This window comes from Scyliorhinus canicula, chromosome 2 (assembly GCF_902713615.1).
Source record: "Scyliorhinus canicula chromosome 2, sScyCan1.1, whole genome shotgun sequence".
NCBI classification, from domain to species: Eukaryota; Metazoa; Chordata; class Chondrichthyes; order Carcharhiniformes; family Scyliorhinidae; genus Scyliorhinus; species Scyliorhinus canicula.
The window spans coordinates 141,025,670-141,052,720 of NC_052147.1; the positions used below are offsets into that span (position 1 = coordinate 141,025,670).

The window sequence follows — 27,051 nt, forward strand, 5'->3', positions numbered from 1 at the left end:
CCAGATAGGTTTTTAACACAATCAACAATGGTTTCAAGGAAATCCTTAGATTTTTAATTCCATATTTTTAATGAATTCAAGTTGCACCATCTGCCGTGTTGGGATTTGAACCCACGTCCTGAGAGCACTACCCTGGGTTACTGGGTTGCTAGTCGAGTGACAATACCACTATGCCGCTACCTCCTCATAAATTTCTGATCGACGTCTCTGGATTTTGGCAGCACTGAGCAGGTCAGGGTTATTGACTGTCCCTCATTTCCCTGCGGCATGGTGGTTTGCATTGCTGCCTCACAGTGCCAAGGATCCAGATTTGATTCCGGCCTTGGGCAATTGTCTGTGTGGACTTTGCACGTTCTCCCCGTGTCTGCATGGGTTTCCTCCGGGTGCTCCCTTTTCCTCCCAGATTCCAAAGATACGCAGGTTAGGTGAATTGACCATGCTAAATTGCTCATTTGTGACCAAAGATGTGTAGGTTTGAGAGCGGGAATAGGGAGTGAGCCCATGTAGGGTGCTCCCAAGAGGGTCGGTGCAGACTTGATGGGCCAAATGGCCTTCTCCTGGACAGTAGGGATTCTATGATTGTAAGATGCAGTCAGCAGTTAGAACTGATGGGCTTGCTAAGTCCCATCAAGCCCGAACAGGTGCCAGAATGTGGCGACTAGGGGATTTTCACAGTAACTTCATTGCAGTGTTAATGTAAGCCTGCTTGTGACAATAAAGATTATTATTATTATAAGAGCTTTAAGAATCAACTGCATTGTGTGGAGTTGGAGTCGTCTCTAGTCCAGACCAGCTGGCAAGGTCACTTCCCTGAAGGGCAATAGTGAAACATTTGGGTTTCAAAAACAATCCTTGCATGGATGTTTCGATTTATTTTCCTCAGTCCACAAATGACTGAATTTATTGGTTCACTTTCCCAACTTGTTATGGGGGGATTTGAACTTGCCACCACTGGGCTGAAGGTACTAAATCCACTACCCTCTGTCGTAGCATTACTGCCATTCATCTTTGCTCTAAATTGTCCCTTCAACGTGGAAGGAACTTCACCTTGTACCTGATATGTGACCTTGGGCTTATTTCCAAAGCAGTGTAATACTGTATCATTCCTGAAAGTTCTTGGTGTTGAAACTCGTCCACTCTTGCTGTGCTGCCAACCCATGCTTTGTGAGCACAACATTTTAAAATGTTATCTATAGGCTACTTTATGAGGGTATGTGGCTTCCTGGGACTTTGACTATGAGTTTTTTTTAATTGTTTGTCTCTTGGTGGGGGTGGTGTGTTATTAAATTAACAATTTTTGCAATTAATACTGTAATACAAGCCAAAACGCAGAGGTTGTTCTTCTCTTAAACAATGAATTCTAAAGTTGAATCGAATTTTTAAAAATAAATAATTTGATGTTCAACAGTAAGTGTCATAACTGCACTTCAATTAACTTTCTTGGTTGCGTGTAGGGTTTTTAAGTCATGTACTTCTGCCGTCCTTTTGTCCAGGCAATTTTGTTTTATCTGCCATGTCTGCTCTGCTTCTATAGAGAGCTGTATGCTTTCGAGCAGCGCTTCACCAATTGTTTGGGTGTCAGCCTCAAAAAAGCCATCTAAAAATTTCACATCCTTACTTTGTACCCACATTTGTTAAAAGTGCATGCGTCAAACTAGTTCATATAATGAGGGAGGTTGGAGCTGGGAGTACAGCCTAAGATTTGCTTGCTAACATTACTTTTAAGTGCCAATATCAAACTAGTCTGAGTTGTAAATATTTTATTCATGTGGAACTGATTCCATTGTTCTCTCTGCAGGTGATGCCATTCCTTAAATAGGAAGTAGGAAAAATATTGTCCACTTATTTTTAAGTCTTTCGATCTCCATTCAGTTGCTTTTTTATTTCTGAATCTCTCTCATTGCTCACTGCTGTGCCCCACCTAATGCTCTAAATTTATGATCTCTCTTGCCATGCATGCTTCTCCAGCTGGACCTCCGACCTGCCCCCCCCCCCCCCCCCCCCAAATCACCTGTTTCCAACCAATCTTTTCAAATTGCAATGTTTGAATTTGAAAGCATATCCAATTATCCACTCTGTTGCACAGATTTATAAAATCCATTGCAGTGGTGAGGGTCAGCCCGAGCTCGGTGGGTAGCACTCCATTCCTTGAATCTGAAAGTTCAAGTTCCACTTTCTGACTTGAATAAATAATCTCAGATAACACCTCAGTATTGCATTATCCCTCAGATGAGACATTTAACTGAGGGCCCATCTATCGCTTTTCTTTGAAAGATCCTTTGGTATTTTTTTGAAGAATAGCATGGTTCCGCCAGTGTCCAGGCCCATATTCCTCCCTTATCCCCCAAAAATGGTCATTCATCTCAGTGAGGTTGAATGTGAGGTCTTGATATGTAAAATAACTGCTGTGTACAACAGTGACTTTGTGTCATGAAAATAGTGAATTGTATGAAATGTTGAGAGGGATGTGATAAAGCATTATATGCCTACAAATTTGTTTTAGCTTTCCCTAAATCAAAATAATATCAGACCATTATTTATCAGCTGTACCTTTTCCATTCACTGCAAGAATCCCATACCAACAGAAACAGATCTCTGCCCAGAGGTTTCAACATGTCTCTATTGGGCCTTAAGGTGGTCCACCATTTTCAGTTGCAGCAGGAATGTTGCTCTGTGGAGTTTTACTGGCAAAAGTTTCTTTACTGCGTCAGTCAAAGTAGTACCAGGATTTTTGCCTCGAAGTCACAAAGCAAAGAGGTTCAAATTTCACCAGAGATTGAGAACATAATCTAGGCTTGCAGTCCAATGCAATATTGAGGGAATGCCACATTGTTGAAGGTATTATATTTCAAATCTAACATTAATCCAAGGCCCCTTTTGCCTTCTAGGGGCATGTAAAGGACCCAAGGGCACTATCTCAAAGAAAAACAATGCAATTTTCTAAGTTACCCTGTCTCATATTTATCTCTCAAAGTCAATAAAACAATATCTGAACATGAATGCATTGCTGTTTGTGGGAGCTTGCTGTGATTCCTACATTACAACAGTGACCACACTGCAAAAGTATCTCCATTGGCCGTAAAGTATTTTGGGATATCCTGAGGTCATGGATGGCACTCTACTATAGAATTGTACAGGATAAAAAAGGAGGCCTTTTGGCCCATTATGTCTGGACTGGGTCTTTGACAGAGCTATACAATTAGTCTCACACTCCTGCGCTTGCCCCATAACTCTGCAAACTTATTATATTTCTTTACATTTTGAACAACCTACTATCTCACCACAAAATGTCTGGTGTGCCCTAAATTGGAAATCAACTGTTAAGTAAATCAAATGTATTATTTATGTACTGCAATCCTAAAATTGTAATTCATGTATTTGTGATAATTTCATGCTGGTACAACAATCTGCTGTTTGCTCTTGTCTTGTATTTTTCAGTTCGCACCACTGCAACAGCAGCTAGCAACCTGGTTGAGGTATTCATTGATGGCAAGCAAGTGATGGTGGAGCCTGGAACCACTGTCCTACAGGTAAAGCAGCTGACTATATCAGTAAACCATTGTAAATTTAGACTTGGGTCAGCTGGAAAGGGCTAAGAAGAGATTTCTGCAGGAGTTATTTTGGCAGGCAAGGAAGCTGAGAGACAAATAAAACTATAGCAGTGAATGACAAAAGCACAATACTAATGTTTGTTGTCATTTAGTCCTGTGTCCCTGGAGTGTCCAAGCCACAGAACCTTGCAAGCCGCAGATAGGACCCAGTTTCCTAGGCTCTGTGAATTGGATTGATGGAGGAAAGTGTACTGCCTGAGGCCCACAAACTTAAAATTGTGTTCCCTTGCTGCTCACTGAACTATCGGCCCAACTATTTACTGTTTTGCTAAATAGGAGAGATAGCCACATGTCCAGGATGAGCTATAAGACTTCAATTGAAAATGTTTTTGAACTCTCAGCTGCATTGCATGAAGCCTTGTAGATGTTGATAGTTTCAGTCAAGTTCTCATTAATCTGTGGATAGCTTCAGTTACATGGGGCGGAATTCTCCGACCCCCTGCAGGGTCGGGGAATCGCCCGGGGCCGGCGTAAATTCCGCTCCTGCCATGGCCGGAATTCTCCGCCACCCGGGAATCGGCGGGAGCGGGAATCACGCCATGCCGATCAGCGTGCTCCCCCCCCCCCCCCCCCCCCCCCCGCAGCGATTCTCTGGCCCGCGATGGGCCAAAGACCCGCCACTGACAGGCCTCTCCCGCCAGCGGGAATTGGAGCACCTCTGGTGCCGGCAGGATTGGCGGCGCGAGCGGGGTCCTGTGGGGGGGGGGGGAAGGGGCAATCGGACCCCGGGGGGTGCCCCCATGGTGGCCTGGCCCGCGATCGGGGCCCACCGATCGGCGGGTGGGCCAGTGCCATGGGGGCACTCTTTTTCCGCCGCCGCCGCCACGGGTTTGTTTCAAATCACGAGCCTTCGGGGCACAGCTCCTTCGTCAGGTGAATAAAGAGGTGGGTGCCAGAAACTTATCTAGACAAGATGTGGAGATGCCGCCGTTGGACTGGGGTGAGCACCTTACGATGTCTTACAACACCAGGTTAAAGTCCAACAGATTTGTTTCAAATCACTAGCTTTCGGAGCACTGCTCCTTCCTCAGGTGAATGAAGAGGTAGGTTCCAGAAACCCACATATAGACAAAGTCAAAGGTGCAAGACAGTTGAAACAAAACTGTTGGACTTTAACCTGGTGTTCTAAGACTTCTGACTGTGATATATAGACAAAGTCAATGATGCAAGACGGCACTTGAATCCGAGTCTTTGCAGGTAGTTACGTCTTTACAGGTCCAGACGGAGGAACTGGAGAGAGGTCTATATATATATATGTGTGTTTCTGGAACCCACCTCTTCATTCATCTGAGGAAGGAGCTGTGCTCCGAAAGCTAGTGATTCGAAACAAATCTGTTGGACTTTAACCTGGTGTTGTAAGACTTCTTATTGTGCTCACCCCAGTCCAACACCGGCATTTCCACATCATTAACCCAAGTATATCTGGTTGCAAATTTTCTAACTCCTCTTGAAACTTACTTTCCTACCCATCTTGGTGCTGTAGGCAAATTTAGCTATTGTACATTCAGTCCATTGATCCAAATGTAGATGATGTAGATTGTAAATAGATATGGCCCACAGGACTTCCGGTGGCGGCGATGACGTAGGAAGCCACACATTTGGGAGCTCCCGTTTTAAACTGACTTTTCGGCTCTATTTAGAGCCCAAAACGGAAATTTTTCGACGTCTCCCGGTGGGAGAAGGTGTGCTGATCGACTTTCCCCGCAGTCCATGACTCGAACTCGGAGTGGAAAGGGGGAAAAAAACGGCAGCAGCTCCCCAGAAAAAACAGGGGAAGGAATCCAAGATGGCGGCCGGTGGAGCTCCAGAGGAGTGGAAGCAGTGGGCCCTGGAGCAACAAGCTGCCCTCCTGCGCTGTTTTGCAGATTTCAAGGCTGAGGTACTGAGCTCTCTGCAGGAAACAAACAAAAGGCTCTCAGAGATTCAGACCAGCCAGGGTGCTGCCATCAAGGAGTTGCAGACACAGGCCACTGAACGAGAGGAGGAGGCCGGGATCCTCGTGAGTAAGGTGGAGGGACACGAGGCACTCCACAAGAAGTGGCAGGAACGCTTCGAGGAGCTTGATCACCGCATGAGGCGGAAAAATCTGCGGATCTTGGGACTTGCGGAGGGGCTGGAGGGGTCGGACCTGACAACCTACGTGGCTACGATGCTGAACTCGCTAGTGGGGGCCGGATCTTTCCATCTGCCCTTGGAGCTGGAGGGAGCACACAGAGTACTGGCCAGGAGGCCTAAGGAGAATGAACCCCCGCGTGCGGTGCTGGTGAGGTTCCACCGGTTCAGTGATCGGGAGTGTGTGCTGCACTGGGCCAAGAAGGTAAAGAGCAGCAATTGGGAGAATGGGGTCGTACGGATCTACCAGGATTGGAGTGCGGAGGTGGCTAAGCGGCGGTCCGGATTTAATCGGACGAAAGAGGTGCTTTACAGGAAAAAGATAAAGTTCGGAATGTTGCAGCCCGCGCGCCTGTGAGTAACTTATTCGGACCGGCATTATTATTTGAATCCCCGGAGGAGGCGTGGGCCTTTTTGCGGACGGAGAAACTGGACTTGAACTAGGGGTTGGGGGTTGCGGGGTCGGTTATAATGCTTTATTGCTGGTTTCTGCTGTTGCTGTGTTCTCTTTTTTTTTGTACTTTTGCAATTTTGATGCGGTTATTTATGGGGGTGTTGTTCTGTTATGTTTTTTTGCTGTGGGGCATTGCTTGAGTTTTGTATCTTGCGGGGAGGGTTGGGGGGGTTTGTTGTATTCTATGTTGGGTTGGGGGTATGGAGTGGGGCTGGTATTTGGGAGCTGCGTCAGAAGGGTGTGGTGGGGCAGTGCGAAAGCGCGGGCTTTCCTCTGGTTTCCCGCGCTGCGGGGCTGGGGGGTGGAGACGATGACGGGGGGAGGCGGGGCCTTAACTGGTTCTTCCCCGCGCTGGAGCGGTGCCTGGAGGAGGGATAGATTGGGGGTTGATCCCACTTTGGGAGGGGTCGGGTTATTGGCGGGAGTTTCTGGGGTCAGCAGAAGTTAGCTGACCCACAGAAGTACAATGGAGGACGGTTCGCGGCTAGGAGGGTTCCTAGCCTGGGGGGGAAGGGAGGGGGGGAAAGGGGAATACCGGGTTGCTGCTGGCAGGGTCAGGAAGGAGCTGGTGGGGGCTGGGGGGACAGAGGAGAGGTGTTGTTGCTGTGGGGACTGGGTCGGGCAGGGGGTGCTGGCCTGGGGCGGGCAGTCGACAGGCTATGGCTAGTCGACGGGGGAGGGGGGGCGGGACGCCCTCTGATTCGGTTGGTCACCTGGAATGCGAGAGGATTGAATGGGCCGGTGAAGCGGTCGAGGGTACTTGCTCATCTGAAGGGGCTAAAGGCAGATGTGGCAATGCTTCAGGAGACCCACCTGAAGGTGGCGGACCAGGTCCGTCTGAGGAAGGGATGGGTGGGGCAGGTTTTCCACTCTGGGTTGGATGTGAAGAACTGGAGAGTGGCGATTCTGGTGGGGGAAAATGTGTTGTTTGAGGCATCGGAGGTCTTGGCGGATAAGGGGGGTAGGTATGTTATGGTTAGGGGCAGGCTACAAGGCGCGACGGTGGTACTTGCTAGTGTGTATGCACCAAACTGGGACGATGCGGGCTTTATGAGGCGTATGTTGGGACGGGTCCCGGATCTGGAGGCGGGAGGTCTGATCATGGAGGGGGACTTCATTACGGTGTTGGATCCTTCACTGGATCGGTCCAGCTCTAGGACGGGTAGGAGGCCGGCGGCGGCCAAGGTACTGAGAGGGTTTATGGACCAGATGGGTGGGGTGGATCCATGGAGGTTTGTGAGGCCGAGGGCACGCGAGTACTCTTTCTTCTCCCACGTACATAGGGTCTACTCTCGGATAGACTTCTTCGTGGTGAGTAGGGGACTGATTCCGAGAGTGGAGGAGGCCGAGTATTCGGCCATTGCAATCTCCGACCACACTCCGCATTGGATAGAGTTGGAGATGGGGGAGGTGCGGGACCAGCGCCCGTTGTGGCGGTTGGATGTGGTGTTGTTGGCGGAGGAGGAGGTGTGTAGGAGGTTCCGGGCAAGTATTGAGGGGTACCTCGAGGTGAATGATACGGGGGAGGTTCAGGTGGGGGTGGTCTGGGAAGCCCTGAAGGCAGTGATTCGTGGGGAACTGATATCCATCCAGGCACACAGGGAGAGGAGTGAGAGGGATAGACTGGTGGGAAAGATGCTGGAGGTAGACAGGAGGTATGCAGAGGCACCAGAGGAGGGACTGTTGGGGGAGAGGCGCAACCTGTAGGCTAAATTTGATTTGCTGACCACTAGAAAGGCGGAGGCACAGTGGAGGAAGACACAAGGGGCAGTGTACGAACATGGTGAAAAGGCGAGTAGGATGCTGGCTCATCAGCTCCGCAAGCGGGATGCGGCTAAGGAAATTGCTGGAGTGGGAATGTGGTGCGGAAGGGGGTAGAGGTGAATGAGGTCTTCAAGGACTTTTACGGGGAACTGTACCGGTTGGAGCCAACGGGGGAGAGGAGGGGAATGGAGAGGTTCCTCGACGGGCTTTCTTTCCCGAAGGTGCAGGAGGAGCAGGTGGAGGGGTTGGGTGCGCCGATTGAGCTGGAGGAGCTAGTTAAGGGGATCGGGCAGATGCAGTCAGGGAAGGCACCGGGGCCGGATGGGTTCCCGGTGGAATTTTATAAAAAGTTTGTGGACCTAGTAGGCCCCTTGCTGGTGCGGACACTTAATGAAGGGTGGGAAGGGGGGACTTTGCCCCCGACGATGTCGCGGGCGCTGATCTCGTTAATTTTAAAGAGGGACAAGGACCCCCAGCAGTGTGGTTCATACAGGCCCATATCTCTCCTCAACGTAGATGCCAAGGTGCTGGCAAAAATCCTGGCCACCAGGATAGAGGACTGTGTGCCAGGGGTTGTGCACGAGGACGAGACAGGTTTTGTGAAGGGAAGGCAGCTGAACACGAATGTGCGGAGGTTGTTGAATGTCATCATGATGCCGGCGATTGAGGGGGAGGCAGAGATAGTGGTGGCGCTGTTGCTGATAGAGTGGAGTGGGGGTACTTATGGGAGGTGTTGGAGAGGTTTGGATTTGGTGAAGGGTTCATTAGATGGGTAAGGCTGCTATATGAGGCCCCGATGGCGTGTGTGGCCACGAATGGGAGGAGGTCAGAGTACTTCCGGCTTTACCGAGGGACCAGGCAGGGTTGTCCCCTGTCCCCCTTGTTGTTTGCACTGGCAATCGAGCCGCTGGCAATGGCGTTGAGGGATTCAGAGAGGTGGAGCGGTTTGGTGCGAGGTGGGGAGGAACATAGGGTGTCGTTGTATGCCGATGAACTGTTACTGTATGTGGCGGACCCGGTGGGAGGGATGACGGGGGTGATGGAGCTGCTAGCTGAGTTTGGGACCTTTTCAGGTTATAAACTAAATTTAGGCAAGAGTGAGGTGTTTGTGGCACACCCTGGAGACCAGGAGGAAGGAATTGGTAGGCTCCCGCTTAGGCAGGCAGGGGAGAGCTTTAGGTACCTTGGAGTGCAGGTGGCCAGGGACTGGGGGACTCTTCACAAACATAATTTCACCAGACTTGTAGATCAGATGGAGGAGGAGTTCAAGAGGTGGGAACTGGAAGATAAATTTGGGCTTCCCCAAGGGAACATGTTCAGATACTTGCAGGTAAAGGCGTTTGCTAGGCGACAGGTAGAGGGATTCCCTTTGCTGCCCTCACGGGGGACGATGGACAGAGTGCTTTCGGGGGTGTGGGTCGGAGAGGGGAAGGTGTCTGACATCTATAAGGTAATGCAGGAGGTGGAGGAGCTGAAGGCCAAATGGGAGGAGGAACTCGGGGAGCAGATAGAGGACGGAACTTGGGCGGATGCCTTGGAGAGAGTCAACTCTTCCTCCTCATGTGCGAGGCTTAGTCTCATCCAATTTAAGGTGCTGCACCGGGCCCACATGTCCAGGACTAGGATGAGTAGGTTCTTTGGGGGTGAGGACAGGTGCACCAGATGTTCGGGGAGTCCAGCGAACCACGCCCATATGTTCTGGGCATGCCCAGCACTGGAAGAATTCTGGAAGGGGATGGCGGGGACGGTGTCGAGGGTGGTTGGATCCAGGGTCAAACCAGGGTGGGGACTCGCGATTTTTGGAGTTGCGGTAGAGCCGGGAGTGCAGGAGGCGAAAGAGGCCTTTGCGTCCCTAGTAGCCCGACGAAGGATCTTGCTACAGTGGAAGGATGCGAGGCCCCCAAGTGTGGAGCCCTGGATCAGTGACGTGGCAGGATTTATAAAATTGGAAAGGGTCAAATTTGCCCTGAGAGGATCAATACAAGGGTTCTATAAACGATGGCAGCCCTTTCTGGACTTCCTGGCTCAAAGATAGGTATCTTGGTTAATAGCAGCAGCAACGTGGCGGGGGTTCCTTATTGTAGTTTCTATTATGTAACTTAATATTGTGTTAATTTGCGTTGTTAAAATGCTGTGTTGTTCATGGAGGTGGGGCGAATGTTTATGATTGCTAATATTATTGTTATTTTTGGTATTTTATTATGGTTCGTTGTTGTTGTATAAATTCAAAATCTTTCAATAAAAATTATTTAAAAAAAAAAGATATGGCCCACAGTACCGATCCCTGTAGCACTCAATAAGTTTGATCTTTCCAATTCAAAAAAGACCCATTGATCCCTATTCTCTGCTCCCTGTAAACTAGCCAATCCTTTGTCCATTTTTGTTTACCTTAATCAACGGCCATGTGCACACTTTTCTCCCCTGCAGGGATCATCTGAATTTTGGTCAATTGATCAATCCCAGAGCCAATTGTGGAGCCAAGATGCCCCATTGAGATCAACGGAGATCAACTGACACAGTGCATCAGTGCTATGTCACGTCATCCATCTATCCACCAGCTTATTAGCTGAACACCTCTCCCCATTCTAAACAAGAAAACATTGCCAATGAGAGGTAAAATGGATCTTAACTCAGGAAGTAATGTGACAAACCCAGTCTCTCTTCTGATTACAGGCCTGCGAGAAAGTTGGTATACAGATCCCACGGTTTTGTTACCATGACAGGCTGTCCGTTGCTGGGAATTGTCGAATGTGCCTGGTGGAAATAGAGAGGGCACCTAAGGTAATGTTTTATAATGGGGGGACTTCCAACTGGATGTACATAGTGGAAAAGATGGGCAATGAAAAGTGATGGTACTGGGAAATAAATTCCATTTGGCATGAAATGGGTCAATTTAAGGAGAGGGCCAGGGAAGCAATAGTGTTCCCGCAGGAAGAGAACTGAGGAAGGATTTCTCTATCACAGGCATAGTGTGAATTTAGGGTGGAAGTAAAAATTAGAACGTATTTATTCAGCATTTTGTACAAGTGAGATCTACTGAAGTTAGAGCATTTCTTGTCCCTTTTCCCATCCTTCCCTCCTTTATCCCTCTCCCTCTCTGCCTTGCCCGCTGTTCTTTGTCCTGTTCCAACAGTTTGTCGTACTGGATTGCCACCTTTACATCAATACTGTGATGTTGGTGGCAGTGGAGCACTGTACACCAGTGACCAGAGGAAGATTATCATCATAGAACACCTTTGTATACCGCAAATTGTAATATTTGAAGTAGATTAACTTTTTTTAAAGACCAAAACGAGCCATCCCTTTTTTAAAATGAATTGAAACAGAAGTATTATAAATATTGAATTTTCCTCCCATAATATTGAAACGGTAATGATTTATTTATATTTGTTATTCTCTGACTCAATATTTATTATTCTGTTGTTAATGTTCGTTGACTACAAATTGCGTGGTCCTTTTTCTTTTTTTTAAGCCCGTGGCTGCATGTGCGATGCCTGTGATGAAAGGATGGAACATCCTTACTAACTCAGAGAAGAGCAAGAAAGCCAGGTATCGTCTATATGAAACCTCTTCAAAGATCGCTCTGTGAACATGCAGTTACAAAGAACAGAAAACACCCATCTGTCTGTCGGGCTCAATTGAAATCTGACATAAGAACTAGGAGCAGGAATAGGCAATTCAGCCCTTCGAGCCTGCTCTGCATTCACTACGATCATGACTGATGTCATCTCCACCTTCCAGCCTGTTCACGATAACCCTTCATCCTGCTACTAATTGAAAACCTACCTATCTCCTTAATTTGTTCACTGTTCCGGAGTCCACTGCACTCTGGGGTAGAAAATTCCACAGGTTCACAACTTTTTGAGTGAAGTAATTCCTTCTCATTTTTGTTTAAATCTGCCACCCCTTTGCCTAAAACTATGGCCTCTTGTTCTAGAATGTCCATAGAACATACAGTGCAGAAGGAGGCCATTCGGCCCATCGAGTCTGCACCAACCCACTTAAACCCTCACTTCCACCCTATCCCTGTAACCCAATAACCCCTCCTAGCCTTTTTAGTCACTTACGGGCAATTTATCATGGCCAGACTACCTAACCTGCACATCTTTGGGCTGTGGCAAGAAACCGGAGCACCTGGAGGAAACTCACGCAGGCACTGGGAGAACATGCAGACTCTGCACAGACCGTGACCCAGCGGGGAATCAAACCTGGGACCCCGGCACTGTGAAGCCACAGTGCTATCTATCCACTTGTGCTACTGAGCTGTCCAACAACGGGATACATCCGCTCTGTGTCCACCCTGTCAATCTCCTTTCGCATCTTATATGCCTCAATTAGATATCCTCTCGCTCTTCTAAACTCCAGCGAGTTGCAATTTCTCAATCTCTCTTCATAAGACAAGTCCTTCGTCCCTGGAATCAATCTAGTAAGTTTTCTTTGAACCACCTTTACTTTGCTCTTGAAGTATGGGAACCAAAACTGTCTGCGGTACTCCAGATATGATCTCACCAATACATTTGCCCTATACAGTTGGAACAACACTTCCCTATTTTTATACTCTCTTTGCAATGAATGCCAAAATCCTATTTGCCTTCCATATTATTGGCTGCAAGTCATGCACGAGGTCACCCAAATCTCTCTGCACCAAAGCATTTTGAAGTTTCTCTCCATCAGATAATGAGTTGCCTTTTTATTCCTCCGACCAAAATGAATAACTTCACACTTATCCATGTGAAGTTCCTTTTATTACTGAAGGAAATTGCAACTGATGTGATTAATGTAGCCTGATGAATTTTGTGAAAAGTTTAGGTGCACAACAGAAATTCCTGGAAATAGGACAGGGAAAATAACTTGCATAGGAATGGGAGAAACATCCCCACTGTATTACAGGATAATGAAATATAAGAGGCTGGATTCTCCATTCCTGAGGCTAAGTGCCGACCCAAACGGAGAATCCCCAGGCCGCGCATGTGCAGGGCTGACTAGCTACAGCCACGCACGCCTAGACCACCTCCACCCATGCACCGGTCACGTCGGAAAACATGGCTCCGCCATGCTAGACCGCCTACCCCCGCCACCCTGACCCCACAGCCCACCTCCTGGCTGCACCCACCATTCCCCCCAGCCCTAGCAGAAGCCCCCCTCCCCAGCCAGCGGCACGGATCTCAGCCGAGTGTGATGGTGTGGGCTGCCTAATGGCAGCGCGCAGCCCAATGACGCCAGTTTTGAGGGGTGGAGCATCGCAAACCGGTGTCAAACCAATGCCTTTCCGATTCTGGAGTTGGGAGCCATTCTCCGCCCGATCGCGTACTCGATTTTGGCGTTGGGCTAGAGAGAATCCCGCCCAAGGCCTTTGATGCAGATTGAAAAGTATTGTTGAAATACACATAGCCCTTCAGTTAGAATACCTGAAGAAACTGACAAGTTCTAATGAAGCATTATGTGTTATTGGAATGTTCACCATTCAGAGTAGAACAGAAGATGGTGTTTCACTATCCTGTACGTACATATGTATCAAGCTGTTGTGCTTCATTTTTGTTTTGCTTTAACAGGGAAGGTGTGATGGAGTTTCTGCTGGCTAATCATCCATTGGATTGTCCCATCTGTGACCAAGGAGGGGAATGTGACCTCCAGGTACCACTGAAGAAAAGTTTTGATTAGTTGCAGTGGTGGCATTTTGCCTTCAGAAGCCACATAGTTGAATACCGTGGCATTTCAGGGGTCACAAATGTATATAATTATTAAAATCCTCCCATCTCGGGTGGCACGGTGACTCAGTGGTTAGCACTGCTGCCTACGGCGCCGAGGACCCAGATTCGATCCCAGACCTGGATCACTGCCCGTGTGGAGTTTGGACATTCTCCCTGTGTCTGCGTGGGTTTCACCCCCACACCTCAACGATGTGCAGGGTAGGTTGATTGGCCATGCTAAATTTCCCCTTAATTGGAAAAATTTAATTGGGTACTCTAAATTTGTTTTAAAACTTTTCATTTGGGCAGCACGGTGGTGCAGTGGTTAGCACTTCTATTTCACGACACCGAGGACCCGGATTCGATCCCAACCCCGGGTCACTGTCTGTGTGGAGCTTGCACATTCTCCCTGTGTCTGCGTGGTTCTCATCCCCACAACCTAAAGATGTGCAGGGTAGTTGGATTGTCTACACTAAATTGCCCTTTAATTGGAAAAAATCAATTGGGTACTGTAAATTTATTCTTTTTTAAATAAAAGAGAAAAAAAAGAAAAAGCCTTTCCATCTGCATACATTTCCTGTCAACTCAGTGTTTCAATTTATAATGGAAACTGCTTACGTAAATGTGTTGTGCTGTAATTATACTCACCACCAATGGAGGTGCTGTAATAGTATTACAAATTTACCTCAGCAGAAAAGGCATGAAATGGGAAATTAAACCATGCAGGCAGGAAGAAGATGCAGTTATTGTATTTTAAATTGCCAGACTCAGTCTAATAGTTCCAGCCATTCGATTTGTGTTCCCTACATTACTTGTTGACTGTTGCCATTTCTATTTCATATTTCATGTGCAATAATTGCAATTGGTGTAGGATCAGTCAATGATGTTCGGCAGTGACCGGAGCAGATTTACAGAGGGCAAGAGAGCTGTAGAGGACAAGAACATTGGGCCTCTTGTGAAAACAATAATGACGAGGTGTATCCACTGCACGCGCTGCATCAGGTAACTGCACCCAGACACTTTATGAACACACTGCCTACTGTTGTACACATCCTTATAGACCAGGAGGTCTGTGAAAATGTAGTTGATGTCAAATGGGGCAAGAAATGGGCCCTAACTGTAAGGTGTTGACTGTGGATCAGTGTTGGCATTTATTCCTCTGAAATCCCCCTGCAGTCTGGAATACAACATGTACGCTGATACTCCGGTGCAGTACTGAGGGAGTGCTACTTTGTTAGAAGTGCCATCTTTCGGCTGCGATACTAAAACAATGGCCCATCTGCCTTTTTTTTTTAAAAATTCCAATTAAGGAGCAATTTAGCGTGGCTAACCCACCTACCCTCACATCTTTGGGTTGTGGGGATGAGACCCACACAGACACAGGGAGAACGCGTAAACTCCACACGGACAGTGACCCGAGGCCGGGATTGAACCCGGGTTCTCGGTGCCGTGATGCAGCAGTGCTAACCACTGCCCCACTGTGCCGCCCCCATCTGCCTGTTCAGATGGATATGAAAGATCCCAGGGCACTATTTTGAAGAGCAGGTGGCCTAAAAATATTAATCCCTTAATTTAGCGAATGCCATTAAAATAAATTGATCACTTTCCCTTCTGGGAGCACAAATTGGCTGCCATATTTTCCACATTATAACAGAGACTCCAATACTTCATTGGCTGTGAACTGTTTTGGAATATCATGTGATCATGAAAAGCGATCCATAAATATTGTTCTTCCTTTTACAATAGTTTCTGCATCTCAGTATTAGGGATGTATCAAAAATCATGAATGAACTCGAGCTATTTTTCTTGACCATTAGACTTTGTAGCCTTAGGACACAAACCTGCACACAAGCAGAAAAAAATACACTGCAATTTCTGTGGAGTAATTTTGCATTGTCAGGAAACATCTAATTTTCAATTTTCTGTCTGAATAAGAAATTTGTCATCCATGGCCCAATCATAACAAAACATGCACCTCACAATTGTTGCAGCTCAGACACTGTACTTAGTGTGATCATGGGCGGCAGAGTTGGAAGGAGGAGGTACGTGGTTCCTGCATTTGCAACCTGTGCAATACCTGAAGGGGAATCCTTGTTAGTTACGGGCATTGTGAAAAATGGGGAACTGTCCAATTTCCCTTCACTTTTCTGAACACAAACAATCATACAGATGAAAAATGTAACTCTAATTCTTCTACAGGTTTGCCAGTGAGGTGGCAGGTGTGGATGACCTGGGCACCACAGGGAGAGGAAATGAGATGCAGGTTGGCACGTACATTGAGAAGATGTTCATGTCCGAAATGTCAGGGAACATCATTGACCTTTGCCCTGTCGGAGCTTTGACATCTAAGCCTTATGCCTTTACTTCCAGACCCTGGGAGACCAGGTGCAGTATTTCTTCAACTGCCAGTTACTACACCCTGTTGCTGTACCTTGTAGTTATGAATGTTTCTACTTTTTGTTCATAAATTTGGAGTACCCACTTATTTTTTTTCCAATTAAGGGGCCATTTAGCTCGGCCAATCCACCTAACCTGCACATTTTTAGGTTGGGAAGGTGAAACCCACGCAGACACCGGAGAATGTGCAAACCCCATGCAGTAAGTGATCCGGGGCCCTGTCCAAACCCAAACCGCCCCAGTACCTTCCACAAATACTCCCACTCCAGCCGGTCGAATAGCGACCATTACCTCTGCCTCCCTCCCCTCGGAGGGCATCATGATTACATTCAAAAGCCTCCGGACGTTGGCCGTTAACTGCCTGCCTTTGACCAATCCCGTCTGGTCCTTCCCTATCACCACTGGTACACAATCCGCTATTCGCGAAGCCAAAATCTTGGCCAGCATTTTGGCTTTAAAATTTAGTAGGAAGATTGGTCTGTATGACCCGCATTGTTCTTGGTCCTTCTCCCTCTTCAGGATCAATGAGATCGAAGCCTGTGACATTGTCGGGGGAACAACACTCAGCTTCCCTGCCTCGTTAAATGCCCTCACCAGCAGTGGACCCAGCACCCTAGAAAACATCTTATGAAATTCCACTGGGTAACCGTCCGGTCCCAGGGCCTTGCCCGACTGCATAGCCTCCAATCCCTCTACTACACAATCCCGATCGGGGCACCCAGCCCCTCCACCAACCCTTCCTCCAACTTCGGAAACTCCAAACCCTCCAAAAATTGCCTCATCCCCCTCCACCCCAGCAGGAGGCTCCAACTCATACAACCGACTGTAAAATTCTTTGAACACCCCATTCACCCCGCTGGGTCCAAGACCTGTGTTTCCCCCCTCCATCCTTCACTCTTCCTCTCTCCCTGGCCGCCTCCCTCTAACTGAGCTGGTGTGCGAGCATCCTACTGGCCTTCTCCCCATACTCATATACCACCCCCCCCCCCCCCCCCCCCCCCCCCCCCCTCGCCTTCCTCAGCTGCCCCACCGCCGTCCCTGTTGATGTCAGCTCAAACTCCATCTGCAGCTTCAGCCGCTCCTTCAACAGTCCCGCCTCCGGGCTTCCGAGTATCTTCTATCGACCTGGAGGATCTCGCTAACCAGCCTATCGATCTCTGCCCATTCCACCATCTCCCTATGAGCCCATATCGAAATCAGCTCCCCGCTAACTACTGCCTTCAGCGCCTCCCATACCATTGCCGTTGAAACCTCCCCTGTGTCATTCATCTCCAAATAATTTTGGATGGCCTCCCTCACCCGCCTGCATACTTCCTCATCCACTAACTGTCCTACATCCAATCTCCATTGCGGGCACTGGCTCCCCTCCTTGCTCACCCGTAAATCCACCCAGTGTGGGGCATGGTCCCACACAACAATCGCCGAATACACAGCATCCACCAACCCTGCCAGGAAGGCCCTATTCAAAACGACAAAATCAATCCGGGTTGTGTACGGGAGAAAAAAGAAAATTCCTTCGCCCTTGGTCATCCGAACCTCCACGGATCTACCCCTCCCATCTGTTCCATAACCCCTTTAGCTCCTTCGCCATGGCTGACACCCTCCCTATCCTCGAACTCGACCGATCCAGCCTCGGATCTATAACCGTATTAAAGTACCCCCGCCATGATCAGCCTATGTGAATCCAGGTCTGGGATCTTGACCAGCACCCGCCTCATAAACTCCACGTCGTCCCAGTTTGGTGCATAAATGTTCACTAATACCAATGGCATCCACTCCAGCTTCCCACTCACCATAACGTGCCTGCCACCCGAATCTGCCACTATGCTCCCTACTTCGAATGACACCAGCTTATTGATCACGATCGCTACCCCCCCCCCCAATTTTTAGAATCCAGCCCGAATGAAATACCTGCCCGACTCACCCCTTCCTCGGCCTAGTCTGATCCACTACCCTCGGGTGTGTCTCCTGTAGCATTGCCACGTCCGCCTTCAAACTCTTCAAATGCACGAACACGCGAGCCCTCTTGACCGGCCCATTCAGCCCTCTCGCTTACAAGTGATCAGCCTTGTTGGGGGACACAGCCCCCACCCTGCCAATCAACCATCTCCATTCTTAGGCCAGCCCTCATCCCACGCCTCCTCAGGCCAGCCCTCGGACGCCTACCGTCATCGACCTCCAATTTGTCTCCACGGTGCCAGTCCCTCCCCTGACAGCAGAATAATCCGCCCCCCCCCTCCCCGGCCAAATAACAAAATAACCATCCCAACCCCCCTCAACAAACCTGCTCGCCCCCCACTGCGCTTCTGTGAGCTAGCCCACCTTGTAGCCCCCCCCCCCCCCCCCTCCACTCAAACATACATATGTAAACATTACAAACCCCGACAAACACAAAGAAGAAAATTCCATCCCCCATTAAGAACAAAGATAACTCGCATACAAAACCGAGCTATGGCCCAAACCTTAGTGCAAAACAACACATACAAAACCCAAAAAGAAATTTAGCAGCATAATATGGACACAATTACTTGCCCCCAAGTTCCATGTCCCCCATCACCTGCCAGTCCCCTGTCCTTAACAAAGTTCACCGCCTCATCTGGCGATCCAAAATTAAGTTCTTGGCCCTCAAAAGTGACCCACAAACTAGCTGGGTACAGCATTTAAAGAGGGGCGATTTCACTTTATCGAAACTCGCCTTTCTTTTGGCCACATCCGCACCCAAGTCCTGGTAAATATGCAGCTCGCTCGCTTGCCATTTGCAGCTCCTCGTCTGTCTGGCCCACCTCAAGATCTGTTCCTTGTCCAGACACCGGTGTATTCGTACCACCGTCGCCCTCGGTGACTCATTCCTCAGCGGCTTCCTCATCAGCACTCAGTGCACCCTGTCCATTTCCAAAGGTCGAGTAAACGCACCTTCCCCCAGCAGCTTCTCTAACATACGCGCCACATATGCCCCAATATCCAATCCCTCGCTGCCCTCCGGGATGCCAACGATCCTCAAGTTCTGCCCTCGTGACCTGTTTTCCAGATCCTCCACTTTCTCTTGCAGCCTTTTCTGGTGGTCTTTCAACAGTCCCATCTCCACCGCCATTGCGGCTAGCTGGTCATCATACTCAGCAACCACCTCTTCCACCTTCTTAATTCCCTGGCCCTGGGCTTCCAATCTCCGCTCCACACGGTCAATCCCCATCATAATTGGATTCAGATACTCTTTTCTTTGCTGAGCAAAGCTCTCCTGGAGAAAGTCCACCAGCTGCTCCGTTGACCACTGGGCCGGCAATTGCGGTCCCTGACCCTCCGCCATATTTTTCGGTGCTGCAGACTCCCCTCCCTTTTTTGACCAACGATCTCTCCTTTTCAGACCACTCCTGGTCCACAAATTCAAACACTGATGGGGAATTCTTCTCCTCTACCTCGCCAATCTCCTGTTTTGACGATCAAATCCCCCATGCACCAGGGGAAAAGGTCCCAAAGGTCCACCACAAGCGGGAACCACCAAATACCATGGCCGCCACCGGAAGTCCCTCCATATATCATTCTTGAGAGTTGAAATTTCACCTTCACACGTGAACATGTCAGTGAGTTGTATACCACCTACAGTGGCATGGGAAACCTCAAGATTGGGAATTAACGTAAAGAATCCAACCGTAGTGAAAGCATCAAAATGATATGGTGGTCTATCTGACTGTGGTGTTGTGTATAGTTTCACTACGATACGTTGTGTTTGCAGGACCTGTTTAAGAATAAGGTGTGTTTGGTGAGCTTAGTGCTCCAGTCTTGTCACGGTTCCTCAACCCAAAATGCCCACAGATAAGGATGCAGACTGCCAGTCTGTATTTACCTTTGTCATAATTCTTCTACAACAGGAAGACAGAGTCCATTGATGTGATGGATGCCATCGGAAGCAATATCGTCGTGAGCACGCGAACTGGGGAAGTGATGAGAATCCTGCCACGGTTAAATGAAGATGTGAATGAAGAGTGGATCTCTGATAAAACTAGGTGATGGATTTTAACTGGATGGGGTGTTTTATACAAAGTATTGCTCTTAAAATCCCCCACTTCTGAATTGACACGGATTAGGAAACCTCATGTGAAAAAGTGAGGTGGAAGAACAATCTCACCCCTTCCAGGTGACAGGATGACTCAAGTGTAACACCCTCGACTCTGAGCCAGAAGGTGGTGGGTTCAGGTCTCACTATAGAGACTTGAGCACAAAATCTGACTAACATGTCATCACGGTACTGAGAATACGTGCACTGTGGGAGGTGCCACCTTTCAGGTGGAACATTAAACCAAATCCCCTCCCTCTCAGGTGGATGTAAAATATTTAATGGCATATTCCAAAGAAAGGAGTTCTCCCTCATATTCTGGCCAACATTGCACTCTCAACTACAACTGAAAACAGAGTATCTGGTCATTGTATTGTTCTTTGTCTGAGCTTGATGTGCACAAATTGGCTGCACAATGACTACACTTCAAAAGAACTTAATTGTCTGTAAAGCTCTTTCTGGCCCATGCAGAGGAACCTGACATTTGTTAGACTATTGAATCATACATAGTAGCATAGAACCAAGCGATACAGCCCATTGAGACAATGGTGACTCTTTCAAAGAGCATTCCAATCAGTCCCACTTACTTCCACCTTCCCCATATCCCTGCAATTCTTTTCTCCCTCATGTTTTTACCAAATTCCCTTTTGGAAATTACAACCGAATCTGTGACCAGTGCATTCCAAATCCTGACCACTCGCTGGGCAATAGAATTTCCTCATGTCGTCTCTAGTTCTTTTGTCAATTATTTTAAATCTCTGCCCTCTAGTTATTGACTCTTCAGCCATTGTAAACAGTTTGTCTTGGTTGGCTCTATCTAAATTCTTCATGATTTTGAACACCTCTGTTAAATCCTCTCAAGAACAACTCCACTACTCCAGCGTGTCCACATGACACCAATCCCTCTGCTCTCGAACCATGCGGCTGAATGGGTAGTATACAATTATTGGTAATTTTGCATGGTATTGGGTTAACGTGATGCAGTGGTTAACATAAATCTTATTCAATACAGGTAATGCATAACAGTAAAGGAATGAAGAAACATGAAATGAGCAGCAAACTTCTCTGCTCTCAGTTCTTTGATACACTGATCTGATTTTTGTCAGGATCTTATTGATTTATTTAATTTGAAAATGGATGTCATTTTTAACTTTACCTGTCCTGCTCTGCAGGTTTGCATACGATGGCCTTAAGCGTCAGCGCTTAATTGTTCCCATGGTCAGGGGTTCTAAAGGGCAGCTGGTATCTGCATCCTGGGAAGAGGCATTAACACAAATTGCTGAAGCGGTAAGAAACTGCTGCGTGTTACATTGATCTGAACCTGTTCATCAAACATTGTGGTGTGGTAGATTGAAGATGATGTTCTGGAATGGAGAACACTGCAATTGATCCGACAGAAACTCTACATATTATTCTTGTATCAAATGCCTCTCTTGCCTCATCCTTTCCTATCTTGTAGCCTACCCAACCCCACAGTTCGTCGAGACCCAACATGACAATAGTTCTCATATTGATGTATCCACAGATCCTTGCAGGTCAATGGACACTTTTCAGGGCTGGCTGCTGAGGGGTGCCGTGGTCAGGAGTAACCCAAGGACTGGCAGCCAGAGGCATGTTTTGCTTCCATTGGGCTACTGCTGTACCCTGACATTCTCTCTGGGTCCCTGCTCTCTTACAACTTCTCCAGGGTTCTCTAGTCTCTTATGTCTGTATCCCTGCCATGGATAGGCAGTCTCTGTAGTGAAAGCTGGTAAACGCATCTTCCTGGTGTCTGTTTCATAAAAGCGTTATGAAGAAACTTTATGTTCAACACTCCCAATATTATGATTCTTAAATACTGTTAGAATTTAAATGGGGATTCATGATTGCTAATCCATTTCAAATGAGGTCCTTCAAGCCAAAACATTTGATAAGCGCTTCTCCACGTTATCCAATTCTGGCCTCTTGAGCATTCCCGATTTCTGTCACTTCAGCTCTGGAGGCTATGCCTTCAAATCGTCCAATCTCTGGAAGTATGTGCAGAGGAGAAGTCCTCTTCCAAGATCAAACATGGTACAGTAAACGGCTTAATTTCCCCCATCTTTCTGGCCTACCCTCAGGTATTCAAATATCCCAGTGGATACACCTGTCACCACCAGTTGCTAGTTATTGCCCAGTCCTGAACCAGAGAAGGGTGAAGAGGGCTTGGGTGGTGAGTGATTGGGGAAGTATGTAATGGTACTACTGTGTGAATGTATGAAACAAGCCTGCTGACATGTCTGAGTACACCACTTTTATTCAGATACAATCAGCAAACTCTTTCGTTAAAACCAATTTGCATTGATCTGAATGAGCAGAGCGCTGTCACACGGTCAGCTGCATGCTTTCGGCAAAGGCAGAAGAGTTTTCCATCTGGATGGACAGAACCACGGCTATTCTTGCTGAACACAAGATTTTAAAAGAAAAATAAAGTGAAGATTTAATAGATCTAAAATTGCGACACCTTTTTTGGTATTTGGTAGGATAGATTGGGAGAAGCTGTTTCCACAGGTCTGAAGGTTGTTTATCAGAGAACATAATTTTTTTTAAAGTCTATTTATTGGTTTTGCATTTATAATAACATTTCACACCGACAATAATTTTAAGATAATTGGCAGGGAGAAACAGCGGTGTTTATTTTTATTCAGCCAGCGAGTTGTTCTGATTTGGAATGCGCTGCCTGACAGGGTAGTGGAAACAGATTCAAAAGTAACATTCAAACAGAATCACAAATGTACTCGGAAAGGAGAAGCTGCAATGTTATGGGGAAAGAGCAAGGGATGGGATTAATTGGATAGCTCTTTCAAAGCTGTCGCCCAAGTGTGCTGGGCTGAATGGCCTCCTGTGCTGTATGATTCTATGAAATCCAGAATGCTTTTCCTTCCCACACCCAGCCCTGACTATTTAAATATTAATATTGTGGCTGCAGTTGCAGGGAGTGGATGCTAAAGGTGTGGCCGCTATTGCTGGAGGAATGGCTGACGCCGAGGCTCTTGTGGCCCTGAAGGACTTCGTCAACGGGTTAAACAGTGACGCACTGTGCACAGAGGAGATCTTCCCGATGGCCGGAGCTGGGTAAGATTGCAGTTGCACTGCATTGGAGCATACAGCACTGACCTGATAACAAATCCAAAATGGTTTGGCACAAGTGCATTGTTCGTCTTTCTGATGTTTCATAGTTACCGAGTGTTCTTAAGTTTTAAGTTTATCAAAAAGAAAAGGCCTTTCAAAGTGTCTTTTCAAAATCACTGGATTTCCCGAAGTGTTCTCCAACCAATGAAGTGTGCTCACTGCAGTGATGTTGGAAATGGAACAGTGGAAAGTTACCTCCCTCCAATGACAAGAATTGGTTACTACCTTGTCAGTTTATGGTCGCTCCCTATTCACGGGACCAGCTGTTCCCTGATATATTTTGTGTGAATGTATCTGGGACGGTGGGGTGAGGAGATGTGAAGCTGAACTTCAGCTCACAAGTTAAAGGAGAATGTGTATCAGTTATGCTGTAACAATGCAGGGGTTCTGCTGCTGGTTGCCTGCCAAGAAAGGAGCAGATCATGACTGAAGTCACCTGACTGTGCAATTGTCAGCTCAGATCCAATGCCATTTCAGCCCCCTCTCTCCTGACTGATGTAGATCTACTGACCTGTTCCAAATGGGAGGCAAGTGATTTACAAGGTCGGCTTTGTGAATCTCTAAAGTTATCCACAGAACTTTCTGTCTGGGGGAAGCAGGCATGTAGACTTGTGCTGCTGTGCAGCATGACCCAGAATTACAAGAGTTACTCTGAGGCTTCATTTTTCATGCTGTTATTTTCCACCCCCTTCCTGCCCTGCTGGGAGTAGCAATTTGACAAGTGAAGAACTCCAGGATCCGACCTGCATCCAACAACCATCCCATCCATGCACTGGCACATTGATGGACTGCTTCTCCTTACCGTCAGATGCTGTTGAGTCGAAGTGTCAGTTGATGACACTCTTGCATCTGAGTCAGAAGGTTAAGAAGAACATAAGAACAAGCAGCAGGAGTAGGCCATCTGGCCCCTCAATCCTGCTCCGCCATTTAATAAGACCATGGCTGATCTTTTTGTGGGCTCAGCTCCACTTACCCGCCCGCTCATCATAACACTCAATTTTTTAAAATAATAATCTTCATTATTATCACAAGTAGGCTTACATTAACACTGCAATGAAGTTACTGTGAAAATCCCTAGTCACCACGTACCGGTGCCTGTTTGGCTACGCTCATGGAGAATTCGGAATGTCCAATTCATCTAACTAGCGCGTCTTTTGGGACTTGTGAGAGGAAATCAGAGCACCTGGAAGAACATGCAGATTGCGCACAGACAGTAACTCAAACCGGGAATCAAACCCGGGTTCTGTGAAGCAACAGTGCTAGCCATTGTGCTACCTTTAGAATAATAGAATTTACAGTGCAGAAGGAGACCATTCGGCCCATCGAGTCTGCACTGGCCCTGACAAAGAGCACCCTACTGAAGCCCATGTATCTACCCTATCCCCGCAACCCTATAACCCCCACTTAACATTTTTTGGACACTACGGGCAATTTTGCATGGACCATCCACCTAACCCGCACATCTTTGGGCTGTGGGAGGAAACCGGAGCACCCAGAGGAAACCCACGCAGACACTGGGAGAACGTGCAGACTCTGCACAGACAGTGACCCAGCCAGGAATCAAACCTGGGACCCTGGCGCTGTGAAGCAACTGTGCTAACCACTATGCTACCATGCTGCCCAAAATCTATATCTTTGCCTTAAAAACATTCAATGAGGTAGCCTCAACTGCATCACTGGGCAGGGAATTCCACAGATTTACAACCCTTGGATGAAGATCCTCAGGATGTTGGCGTCACTAGTTCGGCCAGCATTTATTGCCCATCCCTAATTGCCCTACAGAAGGCGATAGTTAGTTGCCTTCCTGAACTGTTGCAGTTCTTGAGTGTAGCACTACTGTACTATTAGGGAGGGGAGTTCCAGGGTGGTGCCCAGCGACAGTGAAGGAAAGTGATATATTTCCAGGTCAGGATAGTGAGTGACTTGGAGGGAACTTCCAGGTGGGGTGTTCCCAGGTATCTGCTGCTCTTGTCCTTCTAGATGGTATGGGTTGTGGATTTGGAAGGTGCTTCTAAGGACCTTGTTGAATTACTGGCAGTGCATCGTGTAGATGGTACGCATGGCTGGCCACTGTTCGTCGGCGGTGAAGATTTGAAGGTTTGTGGAAGGGATAGTAATTAGCGGGCTGCTTTGTCCTGGATGGTGTCGAGCTTCTTGAGTGTTGTTGGTAATAATTGCTAGCATTGCCTGCATCCCAAGAATGAATAAATTGCAAACAAAATAACCAACCCGCCAGCAGGGTGCCAACCAGAGACTAAGGGAGGGTGAGTCACCTGGGGATGGTTGAGTGAGAGTTAAAGACAGTGTGGTGGAAACAGGCTTCTTTTTCCCTCGATTCCGAGGAGGGAGATAGACATAAGCTAATAGCTGTATAGAAAGGCTGTTTTATAAAAAGCTGATGGGGACATTTGACACAGGGACTGTTGGTAAGAAAAAGATGACCACTTAAAAGTGATCCTTTCTTTATAATGGAAAGGATAATCCTTTAGAACAATCTGCAGTGCCCAGTCATCTAAAGAGTGAGCACAATCAACATAATCTATGGGATGTTTATACAAGTAGAAAGTGAGGTGAAACCAAGTGTTTTCTTTCGTGTTTGATTTCCTTCTGTTTCCAAACAGCACCGATTTGCGCTCCAACTACTTGCTGAACACCAAAATCTCTGGAGTGGAGGAGGCTGATATCCTGCTGCTGGTCGGCACCAACCCACGCTATGAAGCCCCACTTTTCAATGTTCGAGTCAGAAAGAGGTGAGATGTGAATGATCACTTAATTGGCAGAGGGCAGTGTGCATATACTGGGTGTAAATGGCTTCTGTTCTTGGTTTGTTAATGCTTCTCTGATTTTGTGCTTTATTTGTAGTTGGACCATGCTGAGATTTGCATATGTAATTGCACTGAAATCAATTTTTGTCCAAGACACTGGAGCTATTTTGACATGATAATACAGTATTAGCTGTTGGACAGCATGGTGGCGCAGTGGTCAGCATTGCTGCTTCACAGAACCGAGGTTCCAGGTTCGACCCCGGCTCTAGGTCACTGTCCATGTGGAGTTTGCACATTCTCTCTGTGTTTGCGTGCTTTTCACCCCACAACCCGAAGATGTGCAGGGCCACGCTAAATTGCCCCTTAATTGGAAAAAATGAATTGGGCACTCTAAATTTTTTAATTTTTTTTTAAGTGTTTTTAAAATAATATTAGCTGTGCATGTATACTCCAGCATTTACTTGAGGTTGGACCTAAGGATAGCAGCCCACAAAATAGTGTAGCTTTATCTCTGATATGAGCTGCGCTGTTTGATGCTCTGGGTGTAAGACTTTGCAAAAAATGGCGTTTGATCTGTACAGAATTAGCAGCTTTCAGTGGGGGTGCATTGATTCACCTTCCGTGTTCCCGAATGCCTGATTCCTATTGCTGTTCTCTGGGAACAGGATCAGAATCCATTTTGACTTCTCTTCCTTTATTCCTCTACAACACCCAGCATTTGAATATTTTGCAGACACTCGTTGTCAAGGCTAGCATGTGAATAGTAGCTTCTGGAATCTGAGGAAGCATGTTCTCACTTCAAAATATAATCACCTTCAAGTGAGATTGGAAGGAAAGTGGGAGAGAGTATCTTTGTTATCAGGTTGAGCAACTGCATATTTTCTAAATGTAAATGCAAGGTCAGCATTTTATCGCCTATCCCCAATTGCCTTTAAACTGAGTGGCCATTTCTTTTTTTTTTATATTTTAATTCTCCTTTTTCACATTTTCATCCAAATTTACACCCACCAACAAACAATCAACGGTAACAAATACAATGTCAATCCCTTGTCCAACA

General features: G+C 47.4%; 1 protein-coding gene across 1 annotated transcript in view; it reads left to right on the forward strand.

Moving 5' to 3' along the window:
• Window positions 1–27,051, forward strand: part of ndufs1 (NADH:ubiquinone oxidoreductase core subunit S1) — a 48,885-nt gene that overhangs the window by 3,231 nt on the left and 18,603 nt on the right. Inside the window, 10 exon segments of the mRNA XM_038787264.1 lie at window positions 3,439–3,530; window positions 10,615–10,722; window positions 11,414–11,490; window positions 13,494–13,575; window positions 14,503–14,633; window positions 15,831–16,016; window positions 19,895–20,029; window positions 21,252–21,366; window positions 23,027–23,172; window positions 25,851–25,979. Of these exon segments, the coding sequence (XP_038643192.1) occupies window positions 3,439–3,530; window positions 10,615–10,722; window positions 11,414–11,490; window positions 13,494–13,575; window positions 14,503–14,633; window positions 15,831–16,016; window positions 19,895–20,029; window positions 21,252–21,366; window positions 23,027–23,172; window positions 25,851–25,979 (1,201 nt within the window).